The sequence below is a fragment of the Stegostoma tigrinum genome, chromosome 23 (assembly GCF_030684315.1).
Source record: "Stegostoma tigrinum isolate sSteTig4 chromosome 23, sSteTig4.hap1, whole genome shotgun sequence".
Taxonomy (NCBI): Eukaryota; Metazoa; Chordata; class Chondrichthyes; order Orectolobiformes; family Stegostomatidae; genus Stegostoma; species Stegostoma tigrinum.
In genome coordinates this window covers 21,634,502-21,652,659 of record NC_081376.1, presented here as the reverse complement: position 1 = coordinate 21,652,659, position 18,158 = coordinate 21,634,502, and the positions used below count along the sequence as shown (strand labels likewise).

The 18,158-nt window shown below is 44.7% G+C and overlaps 1 protein-coding gene across 2 annotated transcripts in view; it reads left to right on the top strand.

Moving 5' to 3' along the window:
* Window positions 1–18,158, top strand: part of LOC125462423 (probable helicase with zinc finger domain) — a 367,554-nt gene that overhangs the window by 344,743 nt on the left and 4,653 nt on the right. For both annotated transcript variants that reach the window (XM_059653989.1, XM_059653987.1), the window contains exon 28: window positions 3,340–3,592. In XM_059653989.1, coding sequence (XP_059509972.1) covers window positions 3,340–3,592 — 253 coding nt within the window. The remainder of the gene's footprint in view (window positions 1–3,339; window positions 3,593–18,158) is intronic.

The window sequence follows — 18,158 nt, the reverse complement described above, 5'->3', positions numbered from 1 at the left end:
CACCACTGACACATAATGTTAGCAATATGTACTTTAGCAACTCAACAAGGCTCCTTCGACAGCACCTTCCAAACACGCAACCTCTGCCACCTGGAAGGTCAAGAGCAGCAGATGCATTGAGGCTGTACCAACAGAAATGTCCCCTGTAAGCCACAGACCATCTTGCAACTATATCACCTTCACTTCACTATCGCAGAATCCTGGAACTCCCTTCCTAACAGCATTGTGGATTTACATCCATGGAGTGAAGCAGTTTGAAGAGATCAGCTCACCACCACCTTCTCACCACAATGAATGTTAATGCAACCAGTGATGCCCATATCCCATGAACAAGTAGAAAAAAATTTGTTTCTGACCCTTTGATAGCCTTTGCACATTTTTGTTTTCAATGAATCTATCAAGATTGCTAGGTTTGAGGCAGTCAGATGATTTGGCAGATCAATATTGTAAGTAAAAGTAATGATGCATCCTCCTCTGCCACCTGAAACCCTGGAAGTTTAGTTTCACTCGTTTTTTTTAATGTTTACAGTTCCCTTCTTTGCGATTAAAGTTGGATGGTAGCAGTTAAATAACTTGTTGTCTCCAGTTCTGCTTCCTCCCATTGAGGAGTTAGATTTTTTGATAGCGAAATTACCATTAAAAGCCAGTAGAGAGGTTAGAGACACGTAAGTGTATTAATGCAAGAACTAAGGTCAGTTTACATCTGAACTTTCAAACAATTGTGTGTGTTTATTACCTAGTTTTGTCATGTATCTATGTACCATTCCCAGTACCTTGGGTTTTCTTTCTTTCTATAAGCCAAAGCTGTTGAGACCTCAGCTTTGTTAATACTATGTTAAACCTTTAGTGAGAGTAAACGGAAATACATAATTGAGTGCTAGTTTTCCATTTATTGCTGAGTTTTTTTCCATTGGGGATTGAATATGATTGTCAAGCCAAAACAGCAATCATGCATAGTTAGTGGAGTAACCCATATTTTAACAGAGAGTGTTATTTGTCAGACATCAACATAGCAAAGGTCTGCTTGGGTTGATAAATGCTTATCGAAGAACTTGCATACAGATTGACTTTCAGCATGCTAATACTGGACTTTGCAATGATCTTGTGGAAAAGAACTGGCAATTTTTTCTGATAATAAGGTTGTATTTATGAGAATTCAACTGCATTGTCTAGAAAGTTTTGACAACAGAGAATAAACCTTTTTATTATAAAAAGCCTGACCTTTATTTGAATTTAAAAGAAAATATTTTCTCCTGCAATGCAGAACATCACCAGCTTTTCATTGAGAAGTTCATGGTATATAGCACTTAACCTTTAAAGGAGACAATCAGCTCGATGGGCTTCATCTGAGGCATTCAAGCATTTTATTCCTTCATTATAACATATAAGCATTTATACTAAATTCAACTTGGAAACAGCAAGGAATTTACAAAAATAAATATTTACTCAGTATAATTAAGTGCTAAACTGACATTAACTTTTTTTGCTATTCAAGAAGTAAGGAACTTGCTCACCCACAAGTTTGATAAATCACCAAAACTAATGGTTTACATCTGAATATGCTTAGGAAACAAATACAAGATGATCCAACTAGAGTTTTCCAGACTTCTGTGAAATTCACAATTGCGCCTGAAGATTGTAAATGGAGTTGATTGTAACTTTGCTCTAGGAAAGAAAGAGTTAGATAAGCTAAGAAATCAGTTCAATTAATCTGTTAGTGATAAATGATTAGAATTTAGAATATATGATGAAATTATTGAATATTGGAAAGGTATAGCCAGTTAGTAAGGACTTCTAAAATGGCCATGATTATCAACCTTTGAATTAATGGGAGGGAGCATTGGGACCAGTCTGTGACAGAAGGGAACACTTGAACAGAACCAGAACTGAATCCTTGTGGGCAGGCTGACTAGTGCTGTGAGAAAATGTTTAAATTAATTCAACAAGGTGTTGGGCACCAGGAAGCAGGATTAATTATTTAAATGAGGTGCACAAAGGCCTGTGAGATGCAGTTAGAGTTTGAAATAAGACAGAATTATGTGGGATCATGAGAAAATACAGCAAAAATATAAATTTCATTCAGTGTTTATGTATGCAAATACAAAAAGTGTAGTTAACAAGGCTGGTGAGCAACAGGTCCAAATAGTCACATAGAATTATAATGTAGTGGCGATACCTGATACCTAGCTCAAAAAAATGGGAGGATCAGATTTTTAATATTCCAGGACATAGATATTCAGGAAAGATAGGAAAGGGGAGAAAAAGAGGTCAGTTTTGATTAAGGTACGAGAAAGAATGATGTCCGGGACAAATAGAATATCTTTGACTGGGACAGAGAAACAGTGAAGGGACTATTACTATCCACTTGCATGTATTTTATAAAACTGCACTTTATTTGAGATTAAAGATCCTTTTTCATCAAAAAGCCACTTAGTAGTATGGAGCTTGAGTATTACTGGAAAAGGACACATTTTGCTGAGCTTTTCATCTTGCACCCATCAGGACAATTTGCAAGAAAATGAATTCAAGGGTAAAACAAACATTTATACTGTTTCACAGTTAAATGTCAATTATCATTAATTAATGTATTCTCCAGAGCAACATCTCTACCAATCAGAGGTCACTTGATAATCAATAGCTTGCTCCCCTCCTGCAGATAAAACACTTCAACAAAATGTGTTGTTTTCCAGCAATTTTTAACTTTTTACAACTTTCAGATGGGAAAAGAAATAAAAACTTCAAGTAAGTAGCTAACTCACAAATCAAGCTATGAAGTTCTTTACTAGCCTGCGATGGCTATAATTACAAGTTTAGGACACTAAGTAACACACAATTTTCACCTTTCTGCTTTCTGTATTCTATATTGCCAATATTGCAGGATTTTCACCTTCTCTATGACAGTTCATTCACAGCAGCACGACTTGCTGTTGAAACCTGATTACCTATCTGATTATAAGCTTGCAGATTCCTGACAAACGTTTAGGTGCATTCTGATTCTTGAAAAGACCAATCAGAAATGTGGCAATTTGCATGTGTTAAAAACAACCATATGTAATACGCATGCATATGTTCTGAAAGTGTTTCATGGCAACCTTAGACCAGAGCTTTCTTTAAATGCCTCAGGTCAGAGTATAGTCACCGAGTAAAGCTCCCTTTAAATTGGACCTTAACATACCTAGCCTGCGTGTATTTGAGACTTTAAATGGGTCTTTTAGTATGAGTAAACAAATATTATGTATTCCAGGACAGAAATTCTTATACTGTGTGCTGAGATACAGCATATTATTTTGATTAAAGTTGCTTCCTTGATTGCATATTTTACCTTATTTCCTTTTGCAGGCTGAAGTCCGAGTGTCAGGCAGACCACTGTATCAGAGGCATTCTGCATCCAGCCCTCTGGGAGCATCTCCTATGGAAAGCAGCCAGGGTCCAAGTCCATACTGCAGCCCCGATCAGCAGCTATCACCTGTCCCAGCCAGTCAGTTGCCGGGGGATCCAAATGAAGAGCTTTATAACGCCATCAGTGGTTACAATGTCCAGTCACCCACACTGAGTCCAGAAAGAATTGTATACAATGGACAGTTTTTAACAGGTACTTACATTTCACTTTGTAATAATTTGAATCCATTTAGTGCTTTTAAGAAGCATTTTCTCCTTGTTTAGCAATGGTGATTAGCTATTTTAAAGTAATAACATTTTGTAATTTTCAAGGAGCCATTGTAACTGCGCTGAATTGATTATGGGATAGTCATGGTACGTTTGTGACTTGGAGATCTGATGTCACTTCAAACAAAAAAAAGTTATCCCTATTTTGATTTCAAAATTTATTGTCAGCATTTTTATATTTTGAGATTTTTTTTCTTGATGCTCATTTACATTTGATTTGACTAATAAATAGATTAGAAAATACTGTACACACTTGTGGTAATTACTGACACTTATTTGATGGCAACACTATAAATATCAACTATAGTTAATCTATCACAATCATTAATCATTCAGCGATTAGTCAACAACTGTTCACGATTGCAGTCAATGGCCAAATCGTCATGTTACGTTTATCATTGGTAGAATTCTCTCCTCCCTTATACAGCTTGCATAGTGGTGAGAAAGGTGGGAAAGTACAAAGCGAATCGAAAAACTAGAATCTCAATGTCAAGAAAACTTTGTCCGAATTTCCCCTGGAACATTAAATGGTGACTTCAGAATCTCGCCTTGAGTGATGACAACTTGCTACCATGTATTTGTACCTCATTAAAGCACTAGTTCACCTTATTTACGTGCTCACTTCTAATTCTTCTTTCCTTCCTTAGAAACTCAATGATGCATATTCCTGACATGTAGGTCAGAACATCTACTTGGTGGTATCCCAACAATTAAGGAGAGTCAGGGGCAGAGTTGAGTATGGTAGGCATTACAAAGGAAAAAGTGCTAGAAAAGCTAAGAGGTCTAAAAATTGATAAATCTCCCGGCCCCGATGGGCTACATCCTAGAGTTCTGAGGGAGGTGGCTGACGAAACAGCGGAGGCTTTGGTTGTGATCTTTCAAAAGTCACTGGAGTCAGGGAAAGTCCCAGATGATTGGAAAATTGCTGTTGTAACCCCCTTGTTTAAGAAAGGATCAAGGCAAAAGATGGAACATTATAGGCCGATTAGCCTAACCTCAGTTGTTGGTAAAATTCTAGAATCCATTGTCAAGGATGAGATTTCTAAATTCTTGGAAGCACAGGGTCGGATTAGAACAAGTCAGCATGGATTTAGTAAAGGGAGGTCGTGCCTGGCAAACTGTTAGAATTCTTTGAAGAGCTAATAAGTAGGTTAGACCAGGGAAACCCAGTGGATGTTATCTATCTAGACTTCCAACAGGCCTTTGATAAGGTGCCTCACGGGAGGCTGCGGAGTAAGGTCAGGGCCCATGGGGTTCGAGGTGAGCTACTGGCTTGGATTGAGGATTGGCTGTCTGACAGAAGGCAGAGGGTTGGGATAAAAGGCTCTTTTTCGGAATGGCAACCGATGACAAGTAGTGTCCCGCAGGGTTCAGTGTTGGGGCCACAGCTGTTCATTTTATATTTTAATGATCTGGATGAAGGGACTGGGGGCATTCTGGCGATGATATGAAGATAAGTGTACAGGCAGGTAGTACTGAGGAAGTGGGGAAGCTGCAGAAAGATTTGGACAGTTTAGGAGAGTGGCCCAGGAAATGGCTGATGAAATTCAATGTGAGCAAATGCGAGGTTTGCACTTTGGAAAAAAGAATACTGGCATGGACTATTTTCTAAATGGTGATAAAATTTATAAAGCCGAAGTACAAAGGGATCTGGGAGTGCTAGTCCAGGAATCTCTAAAGGGTAGCTTGCAGGTTGAGTCCATGATTAAGAAAGCGAATGTAATGTTGTAGTTTATCTCAAGAGGATTGGAATGTGAAAGCAGTGATGTGCTTCTGAGACTTTATAAAGCTCTAGTTAGGCCCCATTTAGAATACTGTGTCCAATTTTGGGCCCCACACCTCAAAAAGGACATCCTGACGCTGGAGCATGTCCAGCGGAGAGTCACACGGATGATCCCTGGAATGGTAGGTTTAACGTACAATGAACAGCTGAGGATCCTGGGATTGTATTCATTAGAATTTTGAAGGTTGAGGGGAGATCTAATAGAAACTTACAACATAATGTATGGCTTAGAAAGGGTGGACGCTAGGAAGTTGTTTCCGTTAGGCGGGGAGACTAGGACCCGTGGGCACAGCCTTAAAATTAGAGGGGGTAAATTTAAAACAGAAATGAGGAGACATTTCTTCAGCCAGAGAGTGGTGGGCCTGTGGAATTCATTGCCACAGAGCGCAGTGGAGGCCGGGACGTTAAATGTCTTCAAGGCAGAGATTGATAAATTCTTGATCTCACAAGGAATCGAGGGCTATGGGGAGAGTGCAGGGAAATGGAGTTGAAATGCCCATCAGCCATGATTAAATGGCAAAGTGGACTCGATGGGCCAAATGGCCTTACTTCCACTCCTATGTCTCATGGTCTTATGGTCTTAACAGTGTGGAGTTGGAGGAACACAGCAGGCCAGGCAACATCAGAGGAGCAGAAAAGTTGATGTTTTGGGTTGGGACCTTACTTCAGAAATGGGGAGGGGCAAGGGAGATCAGAAATAAATAGAGAAAGGAGGAGTGGGACTGGAGAAGGTAGATGGGATGTTGATAGGTGAGTGCTGATAGGGAGTGGTGGGGATTGATCAGTGAAGTGGAAGGGGCGGATCGGTGGGAGAGAAGATGGGCAGGTTGTGTCTCATCAAGGAGACAGGGATGAGAGGGTGGTTTGTCAAGGGATGAAGCCAGAGTTGGGCAGATTTTAAAACTGGTGAATTCTATGTTTAGGCCATCAGGCTGTAGGCTCCTGAGTCAGGATATGACGTTTTGCTCCTCCAGTTTGCATTTGGTGTCATTGTGGCACTGGAAGAGGCCCAGGATGGATATGTCACCCAGGGAGTGGGAGGGGTATTTAAAATGGTTGGCGACTGGAAGATGTTGCCATTTGTTGCATGCAGAGTGCAGATGCTCTACAAAATGGTCCCCTAGTCTATGCTTGGTCTCACCGATGTACAGGAAGCCATATCAGGAGCAACGGATACAGTAGACCAAGCTGAAGGATATATAGTGAACCCCTGCTGGATATGAAAGCCTTGTTTTGGGCCTTGAATGGAGATAAGGGGGGAGGTGTAGGGGCAGGTGTAGCAGTTCCTGCAGTTGCAGGGAAGGATGCCGGGTGTGGTGGTGTTATTGAGGAGGTTGGAGCGGACAAGGGAGTCGCGGAGTGACTGATCCCTACAAAAGGCAGATGGGGTATGGAGGAAAATACCTGTTTGGTCATGGGGTCGGATTGTAGGTGGCGGTAGTGGCAAAGAATGATATGCGTGATGTGGAGGTTGGTGGGGTGGTATGTGAGGACCAGGGGGATTCTACTTTTATTTTTGTTGGGGAACAATGAGGGCAGAAGAGTCGGAAATGCAAGAGATGTGGTTGAAGGCATTTTTGATCATTGGAGGGGGAATGTTCTGGTCCTTGAAATAGGAGGACATCTGTGATGTCCGGGAATAGAATGTTCCATCTTGGGAGCAGGTGTGGTGGAGGCAGAAGAATTGGGAGTAAAGGATCGCGTTCTTGCTAGAGGGTGGATAAACTGTTCAAGCTCCTCGTGTGAGCACAAGACAGTACCAATTCAGTCATCAATATAGTGGAGGAAGAGGGACTGTTCCACATATCCTACAAAGAGACAGGCATAGCTTAGACCCATGCGGGTGCCCATGGCCACCCCCTTAGTCTGTAGGAAGTGGGAGGAGTTAAAGGAAAAGCTATTCAGGGTACTGGAATCTGAAATAAAAACAGAATATTGGAAATATTTATCAGTGGAGAGAAAATGATAACTTCCGTCAGAACTGGGAAAACATGGAAATGTAACATATTTAAGCAAGTGAAGAATGGAATGATGGAAATAGAACAAAAGGGAAGATCTGTGACAGGATGGAAGATAGGAGAAATTAAATGATGAAAGAGTTGATGGTTCAAGGCCAAAAGCAGTGTTCATGAAATTGGGTCAGATGAAAAGCAAATAATTCTTTTGACTGCATGTGGACTCGCAGCATTTTCGGTTATAAGGGGCTTAACTTGCCCAGATGGACCAGCGATTAAAGCCACCCAATAGTTGACAGAGTTGTTTAAGGAATATTGTGACCTCAAACCTCCTCTAATCCTGAGATACTGTTGGTTTTATTCGGCTGTTAGAGAATTGGAGCAACATGTATTGGGATTTGATGAGGTTACGATGACTAGCAGAAGCATGTGATTTTGAGTTAACCCTAAATGACACATTGAGAGACCATTTGCTATGCAGGATCAATGGCGTGACCATGCAGAAGTACCCACTAGCTGAAGCCCAACTGGATTTCAAACAGGCAGTGCAGCTGGCATCTCATTAGAACATGTGGCAAGTGGAGCATGGGAACTACAGGATATCACAATAGAAGTAGACACCTTCACCTGTCCAACTGGGCTTGGGGAACATCATTTGAGTGTAGTCAATCACAGAGCTGCACGCAGGGCATGTCCTGAGCAGAGGGACACTACGCCAACCCTCAGCGAGTCCCACAACAAAGCCAAGCCTTGGCCAAGTGGCTAAGCAGTTCTTCAGGATCTGGGCTGGCAAGCCATAGTAGTTGCTGAAGGTATGTGGACTTGAGACAGCAAAGGCGTCCTACAAGGCCTGACTTGAATAGAAAAACTCAGAGGCCAGTACCCAGGAGAGTGTAAACACTGGAAAGTTCCCCTACATGTGGGTTGGAACAAATAAATTGCTTAAATCAGAGATAATGGGAACTGTAGATGCTGAAGAATCCAAGATAACAAAGTGTGGAGCTGGATGAACACAGCAGGCCCAGCAGCATCTCAGGAGCACAAAAGCTGACGTTTTGGGCCTAGACCCTTCTTCAGCGAGGGGGATGCGGAGAGGGTTCTGAAATAAATTGGGGGGGGGGGGGGGGGGGCAGACCGAAGATGGATAGAGGAGAAGATAGGTGGGGAGGTGATAGGTCAGTCTGGGGAGGACAGACAGGTCAAGGAGGCGGGATGAGGTTGGTAGGTGAGAAATCGAGGTGTGGCTTGAGGTGGGAGGAGGGGATAGGTGAGAGGAAGAACAGGTTAGGGAGACGGGGACGAGCTGGGCTGGTTTTGTTTGCAATAAACAACTGCACCTCCCAGTCGTGAACCATTTTAACTCCCCCTCCCATTCCTTAGATGACATGTCCATTATGGGCCTCCTGCAGTGCCACAATGATGCCACCTGAAGGTTGCAGGAACAGCAACTCATATTCCACTTGGGAACCTTGCAGCCCAATGGTATCAATGTGGACTTCACAAGCTTCAAAATCTCCCCCTCCCCCACTGCATCCCAAAACCAGCCCAGTTCGTCCCCTCCCCCCACTGCATCACAAAACAGTCCAGCTTGTCTCCACCTCTCTCGTTTAACGTAATTTTCCCATTTCCTTGCAACTGTACTAGCAGAACAACAAACCAGCTTGGCGAACCAACCAACCTCAACTTGTAGATGGTGTACAGGGTTTGGGGTGTCAGGTGGAGAGTGACTCACTGCGGTATTCCTTGCTTCTGACATGCTCTTATAGCCACTGCATTTATGTGGTGAGTCCAGTTGAGTTTCTGATCAGTGATAACTCCCAAGATGTTGACAGTGGGGGATTCAGTGATGGTAATGCCTTTGAATGTCAAGGGGGTGGTTGATGATGGTCATTGCATGGCATTTGTGCGGCGCGAGTGTTACTTACCACTTGTCAGCCTAAATCTGGATATTGTTCAGATCTCGCTGGAAAAGCTCAGCAAGCCTGGCAACATTTGTGAAGAAAAGTCAGAGTTAATATTTCGGGACCAGTGACTCTTCCTCAGAACCCTCAGATGCTGCCTGACCTGCTGAGCTTTTCCAGCAACTTCTGCTTTTGTTCCTGATTTACAGCATCTGCAGTTCTTTCGTTTTTTATTGTCTAAATCTTGTTGCATAGGACACAGACTGCTTCAGTATCTGAGGAGTCCCAAGTGGTGCTGGACATTGTGCGATCGTCGGCAAACATTCCCACTTCTGACCTTACGATGGAGGGAATATAATTGCTGAAATAGCTGAAGATGTTTGAGCCTAGGACACTACCCTGATGAACTCCTGCAGAGATGTCCTGGAGCTGACTTCCAACAAATACAACCATCTTCCTATGTGTCACATATCACTCTAATCACTGGGGAGTTTTCCCCCAGTGCACACTGATTCCAGTTTTGCTAGGGCTCTATGATACCACACTCAGTCAAATGCAGTCTTGATATCAAGGGCTGTCACTCTCACCTTACCTCTGGAATTCTGCTCTTTTGCCTATGTTTGAGCCAAGGCTGTAATGAGGTCAGGGACCAAGTGGCGCTGGTGGAACCCAAACTGGGCATCACTGAGCAGGTGATTGCTGAGCAGGTACTGCTTGGTAGCACTGTTATTGACACCTTCCATCACTTTACTGATGATCACGTGTAGACTGGTTGGGGGGAGTACAATTGGCCGGGTTAGATTTGTCCTGCTTTTTATGTACTGGACATATGTGGGCAATTTTCCACATTGTCGGATAGATACCAGTGTTGTAACTGTACTGGAACAGTTAAATAGAGGAGAAGCAAGTTCTGGAGCACAAGTCCTTAGTACTGTTGCAGAATGTTGTCAGGGCCCGTAGCCTGTAGAAAGTTAGAAGTCTCCTGACACCAAGTTGAAATTTGAAGTCACCAATTTGAAATCACAAGCTTTTGCAGCGCTGCTTCTTCATTAGGTGAAGTGAAGAGAAGCACACAGGCACAGAATTTATAACCAGAGAGATCAGAAGATGATACAAATGGTATGAGTGGAGTGTTGACTGGCTAAATAATAAGCCCCTGTAGGTGATCAAATGTGTCCGATGGTGTGAGTAAAGCTGAATAACAAGTGAAAGGATGGCCTATAATCGAATTAATTGAGGCAGAGAACTAATTACAAAGAAACAAAATAAGGTGGTGCTGGAGATAAACCAAATGGCTGGGATATCATAATAGGTATGAGAGTCATATGCCTAGGGTCTAACAAAAGTAACAAGTGATCGAAAACTGTACAAATTAATTAAGGTAGAGATCATAACAAGTTATCAAGGTGATGGTGTCAAAACAGAACAGTAAGGAAGATTTTACAGATCCAGAACAGTATGGTGGGGTCACATTTAGTGCGACATGAACCCAAGATCACAGTTGAGGCTGTTTTCAAGGGTACAGAACTTGGCTTTGAGTTTCTGCTCAGTGATTATGCTTTGTGTATCTCAAAGGCTGCTTTGGAGGACACTTAACCAAAGATCAGAAGCTGAATGTCCTTGACCACTGAAGTGTTCCCCGACTAGAAGGGCACATTACCATCTGGCATTTGTTGCACAGTGTGCATTCGTCCGTTGTCATAGCATCTGCACAGTCTTGCCAATATACCATGCTCCGATGCATCCTTGCCTGCAGCGCATGAGATAGACAACATTGGCCGAGTCATATGAATATCTGCCATGTATGTGGTGAGTGGTGTTTCCATGTGTGATGGTAGCATGCATGTCGAAGATCTGGTATGCCTTGCAGAGGTTGCTATGGCAGGGTTGTGTGGTGTTGTGGTCACTGTTATCCTGAAGGCTGAGTAGTTTGCTATGAACAATGATCTGTTTGAGGTTTGGTGGTTGTTTGAAGGTGACAAGTGGAGGCGTAGGGATGATCTTGGTGAGATGTTCATTGTCAACAATGGCATGCTGAAGGCCGCATAGAGCACAGTGTAGTTTTTCCACTCCTGGGAAGTACAGGAAGGGCACTCTATTGGTTGCGTCTTGTGTCTGTCGTCTGAGGAGATTGTTGCAGTTTTTCACTTTGGCACACTGGAACTGGCAATCAATGAGTTGAGAAATGTATCCCATTATTATGGGGTCACCTTTCAGCATCTTTTGGTGTCCTTTGTGTTCCTCCTTGTCTGAGCAGATCCTGTGTATATGCAGGGCTTGGTTCCGCCCACAACCTCCACAGCCTGCAACCCCAGAGGAGACAGCCACACTGAGCCCTGCCGCATCTTCACCATTCCCCCAGACCTCCCACTGACTGAGGACGAACGGTCAGTCCTTAGCAAGGGGCTCACCTTTGTCCCCCTACAACCACACATCAACGAATACCAGTCACGGTCGGACATAGAGCAGTTTTTCCACCGTCTTCGCCTCCATGCCTACTTCTTCAACCGGGAACCCAACCCTCCTTCCACTGACCCCTTCACCCGCTTCCAACACAAGTCCTCCTCCTGGACACCACCCCCAGGCCTCCTACCCTCCCTCGACCTCTTCATCTCCAACTGCCGTCGAGACATTAACCGCCTCAACCTCTCCACCCCTCTCACCCACTCCAACCTCTCCCCCGCAGAACGGGCAGCCCTCCGCTCCCTCCGCTCCAACCCCAACCTCACCATCAAACCCGCAGACAAGGGTGGCGCAGTGGTAGTATGGCGCACTGACCTCTACATCGCCGAGGCCAGACGCCAACTCTCCGACACCACCTCCTACCGCCTCCTCGATCATGACCCCACACCCGAGCACCAAACCATCATCTCCAACACCATTCACGACCTCATCACCTCAGGGGACCTCCCACCCACAGCCTCCAACCTCATTGTTCCCCAACCCCGCACGGCCCGTTTCTATCTCCTTCCCAAAATCCACAAACCTGCCTGCCCTGGTCGACCCATCGTCTCAGCCTGCTCCTGCCCCACCGAACTCATCTCCACCTATCTGGACTCCATTTTCTCCCCTTTGGTCCAGGAACTCCCCACCTACGTCCGTGACACCACCCACGCCCTCCACCTCCTCCAGGACTTCCAATTCCCTGGCCCCCAACACCTCATATTCACCATGGACGTCCAGTTCCTGTACACCTGCATTCCGCATGGAGATGGCCTCAAGGCCCTCCGCTTCTTCCTGTCCCGCAGGCCAGACCAGGCCCCCTCCACCGACACTCTCATCCGCCTAGCTGAACTCGTCCTCACACTCAACAACTTCTCTTTTGACTCCTCCCACTTCCTACAGACTAAGGGGGTGGCCATGGGCCCCAGCTATGCCTGCCTCTTTGTAGGTTACGTGGAACAGTCCCTCTTCCGCACCTACACAGGCCCCAAACCCCACCTCTTTCTCCGGTACATTGATGACTGTATCGGCGCCGCCTCTTGCTCCCCAGAGGAGCTCGAACAGTTCATCCACTTCACCAGCACCTTCCACCCCAACCTTCAGTTCACCTGGGCCATCTCCAGCACATCCCTCACCTTCCTGGACCTCTCAGTCTCCATCTCAGGCAACCAGCTTGTAACTGATGTCCATTTCAAGCCCACCGACTCCCACAACTACCTAGAATACACCTCCTCCCACCCACCCTCCTGCAAAAATTCCATCCCCTATTCCCAATTCCTCCGCCTCCGCCGCATCTGCTCCCACGAGAAGACATTCCACTCCCGCACATCCCAGATGTCCAAGTTCTTTAAGGACCGCAACTTTCCCCCCACGGTGATCGAGAACGCCCTTGACCGCGTCTCCCGCATTTCCCGCGACACATCCCTCACACCCCACAACCGCCCCAAGAGGATCCCCCTCGTTCTCACACACCACCCTACCAACCTCCGGATACAACGCATTATCCTCCGACACTTCCGCCATTTACAATCCGACCCCACCACCCAAGACATTTTTCCATCCCCTCCCCTGTCTGCTTTCCGGAGAGACCACTCTCTCCGTGACTCCCTTGTTCGCTCCACACTGCCCTCCAACCCCACCACACCCGGCACCTTCCCCTGCAACCGCAGGAAATGCTACACTTGTCCCCACACCTCCTCCCTCACCCCCATCCCAGGCCCCAAGATGACATTCCACATTAAGCAGAGGTTCACCTGCACATCTGCCAATGTGGTATACTGCATCCACTGTACCCGGTGCGGCTTCCTCTATACTGGGGAAACCAAGCGGAGGCTTGGGGACCGCTTTGCAGAACACCTCCGCTCAGTTCGCAACAAACAACTGCACCTCCCAGTCGCAAACCATTTCCACTCCCCCTCCCATTCTCTTGATGACATGTCCATCATGGGCCTCCTGCACTGCCACAATGATGCCACCCGAAGGTTGCAGGAACAGCAACTCATATTCCGCCTGGGAACCCTGCAGCCATATGGTATCAATGTGGACTTCACCAGTTTCAAAATCTCCCCTTCCCCCACTGCATCCCTAAACCAGCCCAGTTCATCCCCTCCCCCCACTGCACCACACAAACAGCCCAGCCCTCCCCCCCCCCCCCCCCCCCCCCCCGACCCACTGCATCCCAAAACCAGTCCAACCTGTCTCTGCCTCCCTAACCGGTTCTTCCTCTCACCCATCCCTTCCTCCCACCCCAAGCCGCACCCCCATCTACCTACTAACCTCATCCCACCTCCTTGACCTGTCCGTCTTCCCTGGACTGACCTATCCCCTCCCTACCTCCCCACCTACACTCTCTCCACCTATCTTCTTTACTCTCCATCTTCGGTCCGCCTCCTACTCTCTCCCTATTTATTCCAGTTCCCACCCCCCATCCCCCTCTCTGATGAAGGGTCTAGGCCCGAAACGTCAGCTTTTGTGCTCCTGAGATGCTGCTTGGCCTGCTGTGTTCATCCAGCCTCACATTTTATTATCTTGGTTCCTAGGGGTTGTCTTCTTTAACATGTTAGTGTGGAAGCTGGCGAAGGACAGCTTCGTGAGGTTAGATGTAGGCTTGCAGTAGAGTGGGATGCTAAGATGTCTGTCCTTCATGGAGATGCATATGTCCAAGAATGAAGATGATTCTGAAGAGTAGACCGTGGTAAGTCTGATGGTAAGTTGAAACTTGCTGATGTTGTGTAGTCGTTTCAGTGATTCCTCACTGAGCTCAAAATGCAAGTTACTTTAAGAAGGGGAGTGGACCAGAGTTTTGCAGAGGCAGCAATTGTTTCAGAATGCTGAAAGAAGGGAAGAAAGGATGTGGTTGTGCCATGCTTGTGATCATGACATTGAGATGCATCCATGAAGATGAGAATTTTGTGGCTTTTCCATTTCTGAATGTGGCCACTGTTTAGATTTGATGAGGACAGAAAGGGAATGGGTAACCACTAGCATGTCAGGAGGACCACGCAGTAGTGACTGAATTTTTCTCTCCAACATTTGCGCACTATTTTGGGTGACGATTCCTCTGAGGAGTACAGCCACTGCTAAAATCATGAAAGCATGGTTCATCCATGACAGCATGAAGAAGATCAAACAGACATTAGTGATACACATTTTGGAGGTTATGGAAACAGATAAGCATTTCTGCAGCTACAGACCTGAATTCAAGATGGTTTGTTGTCTTCCTGGAACTCTTATATAAGACTCTACTTCTGAAGAGGAGTCACATTGGACCCAATGCATTAACTCTATTAATGTCTCCCCACAGATGCCGCCAGTCTGGCTGAGTTTCTCCAGCACTTCTTGCTTGGTGATTTGTCTTAAATAAAAAACGATGGTAGGAAACTCTATATAATTCCCAGTGTCCCATATAAGTACAGAACAGCGCTTTGGCTGTTCCTACATGCAAAGGATTGCAACAGTTCAAGAAGGCAACTCACAGGGCAAATTAGAATGGGCAAAAAATGTTGGTCTAGCCAGTGATGCCCATATCCAGGTGAATTTGTTTTAAAAATGTGACAGGAGATACGGTATAGGTGGGAGAGCCTTAAATTCCTGATAAAGTCTAAACTAGGCTTACTTCACACTTAAGTGAATACATGGAATATGATCATTAAAATTAATCAACTTAGTCAAATTAGGTACAGATAGCCAACTTTAAACATAATGTGGTGATAACGGAGACTTGGTTTCAAAAAGTTTGGGACAAGCTACTGAATATTCCTGGTTACAAGGTTTTAAACTGTGAAAAGAAACAGAAGAAAACAGTATGGTTGGCAGGATTACTGTGCTGGAAAGTGAGAATGTCCTAGAAGGGTCAAGGACAGAATCTACATGGTTAGAATTAAGGAAAAATAAAGCTACAATTACGTTGAGTGTATTCTATAGATATCGGCTGGTGGCAAAGATGTAAAGCAACAAATTTACAAGTAAAGATATGAGACTTATAGGGTATTTACAATGGGGGCTTTAGTTATTTTAAAATAGGCTTAAACAAGGTAATAGGTAATAGTTTCAAGGGCTTAGTTTGATTGTTCAGGAGAATTTCCTAGAACGGTGTGTTTTCAGTCCAACCTAGAAGAAGGCATTTCTGCACCCTGGAAAATGATCTGAAATCAAATGGATCATTTGTCATTCAGAATCTTTTGGAGACAGTGATCATAAAGTTTAGGTTTGCCATAGTCCATTAAGGATGCATTGCCAGAGGCATCCCTTTCCATTCTTCATATTTTTCTTGACTTTTCTGCTTGAAGACAAGTCTGATTCATAGCATCACAATCTTCATCATGTGGACAAGAATTCAGGACCTCAACTGGAGCAGGGATTGAATCTGATGATGTCGACAGCCAACTGAGTTAACTGCCACCCAATGGCATCTGTATTGCTCAGGCAAACTACCCTTTTTCATGCATATTGTAGCTTGGAGACCTGAATACTCATGATAGAGGCTCCAACTTCTGCTTATTACATGCTGTTTAGCAATCTCCCTCTCTCTTACTGCCTGACATATGTTGAAATATATTAGAAGGTCTTACAAGTCAATACTCAATGTATTATGAATGTTCCTTCCTTGGGCTCCAAGTTATGGAGTGGGATTTGATCCTTGAGCTTCTGAGTCAGAGGCAAAAATGGTACCACTGCTCTGTAAGTCCTCCTTTAGATTGAGACTGTTGGTTGTGCACAGCTTGAGGGGCGTGCCACTTCACAAACCTGGGATGAGGTAAGGAGGCAGGCATTCATGAACTATTACTAGGTTGCCATGGGAAAGGACAAATCACATTCCAGGAGAGGGTTGATGAAATAGATAAGAAATAGAGCATATAACAAGCAGCAAAATGATGTGAATGACAAACATCAAGTTAATTATAATACAAGTGAGATCCAGATTGATTATTACAATTTCAGAGGGGAGGAAAGTGAGAAAAGAAATGAAAAGCGAAGAGAGAATATAGGAAGAGACCGGCAACAATAGTGCTGAATTTAACGAACGAAGCAATGTCCCCAGCCACTGGCTGGAAAGCTGGTGTCAGTCTGCAACAGTATTTTTGGAAAAAGCCACAACTAATTTCAATGACAGGCAGGTAGTTAACTGCCTCCTCTCGGATCTTCTCCCATGTGAGAGAGGTGATCCCAATGGGAGAAAAACAGTAAAACACACAATAATACCTGAAAAGAACGTACTGGAACATTTATTTTGAAGTACACAAAAGTCAAGTGAGTTCAGCTCATTTGCCAATTTTACTGGTTTTTCTTCCTGGGATCAGATTTCTGAGAATTATTGGCCAATCAGATGGCTGGAGGTTCCTCATTCAGTTCCAGCAATGTCACTGGGAGTAGAGCTCCAGAGGAGGAAGACCAGAATTAAGGTAAGTTTGGAGAAATCACTGGAGCAAGTCAGATAGGACTAGGTGAAATGAGGGGGTCTGTGTATCAGCCTTCACTGTTTTGGAGTGTGTGTAGGCCAAGGGGTGCTCATTCAGGAGGACTCACCACCAACCACAGTATGTGGAAGCAATGGAGGAGAATCGGGAAATTAGGCAATCTGTCTCCCCAGCTTTCCCTTCTGAATCCACAGCCATTCCCCCTTTACTTCCTAGCCCCTGGCAGAGGGGTAATTATGTTCCACTCATTTAAGGAAATCTCTAAGCCTTCATTAAGCATAGAAATAGTAAAAGTGTGGCAGAAGAAGGATAGGACCAGGCTGGGTGCACAAAGTGAGTTTTGCACATAGAGATAAGACACTTGGCTGAGGTACTAAATGAGTACTTTGCATCTTTGTCTACCTAGGAAGAAGATGCTGGCAAAGTCACAGTGAAAGAGGAGATAGTTAAGGCATTGGATGTGCTAAAGCATGATAAAACTGAAATATTAGGTAGGCTCTGTTAAGTCATTAAATCTTCTAAGTTGTTTAGCCACCAGGACCAGATCAGATGGATTGGAAGATGCAAATAAAGTAAGGGTGGAAATTGAGGATACACTGGCCATAAACTTACAATTGTCCTTAAATGAAGGGATGGTTTTTGTTAAGGTTCATCCCAAGCAGCTCCATGATGCAAGACTCTGTGCTCTATGGTCTGTTCCCCGTGATGCGCACCAAGACAAGCATCGACTACAACTGAAGGACTGATAACTAGTGAAAGATGCTCTTTGGTCTGTCCAAAACTTGTTGGCTTTCCAGAGTAAGGAGTTGACCTCAACCAAATATTACAGACTGGCACATTCCAAGGTCCAGGACGACATGCTGAGGAACGCACTAAAGCTTGGGGTAGTTGCCATCGACGTGCAGTGGGCAAAGACAAAACTAAATGTGGGGCAGTTCAGTTATCAGACCCTGCCACTGCCTTAAATAGATGTAAGTAGAATCTTGTACAAGTA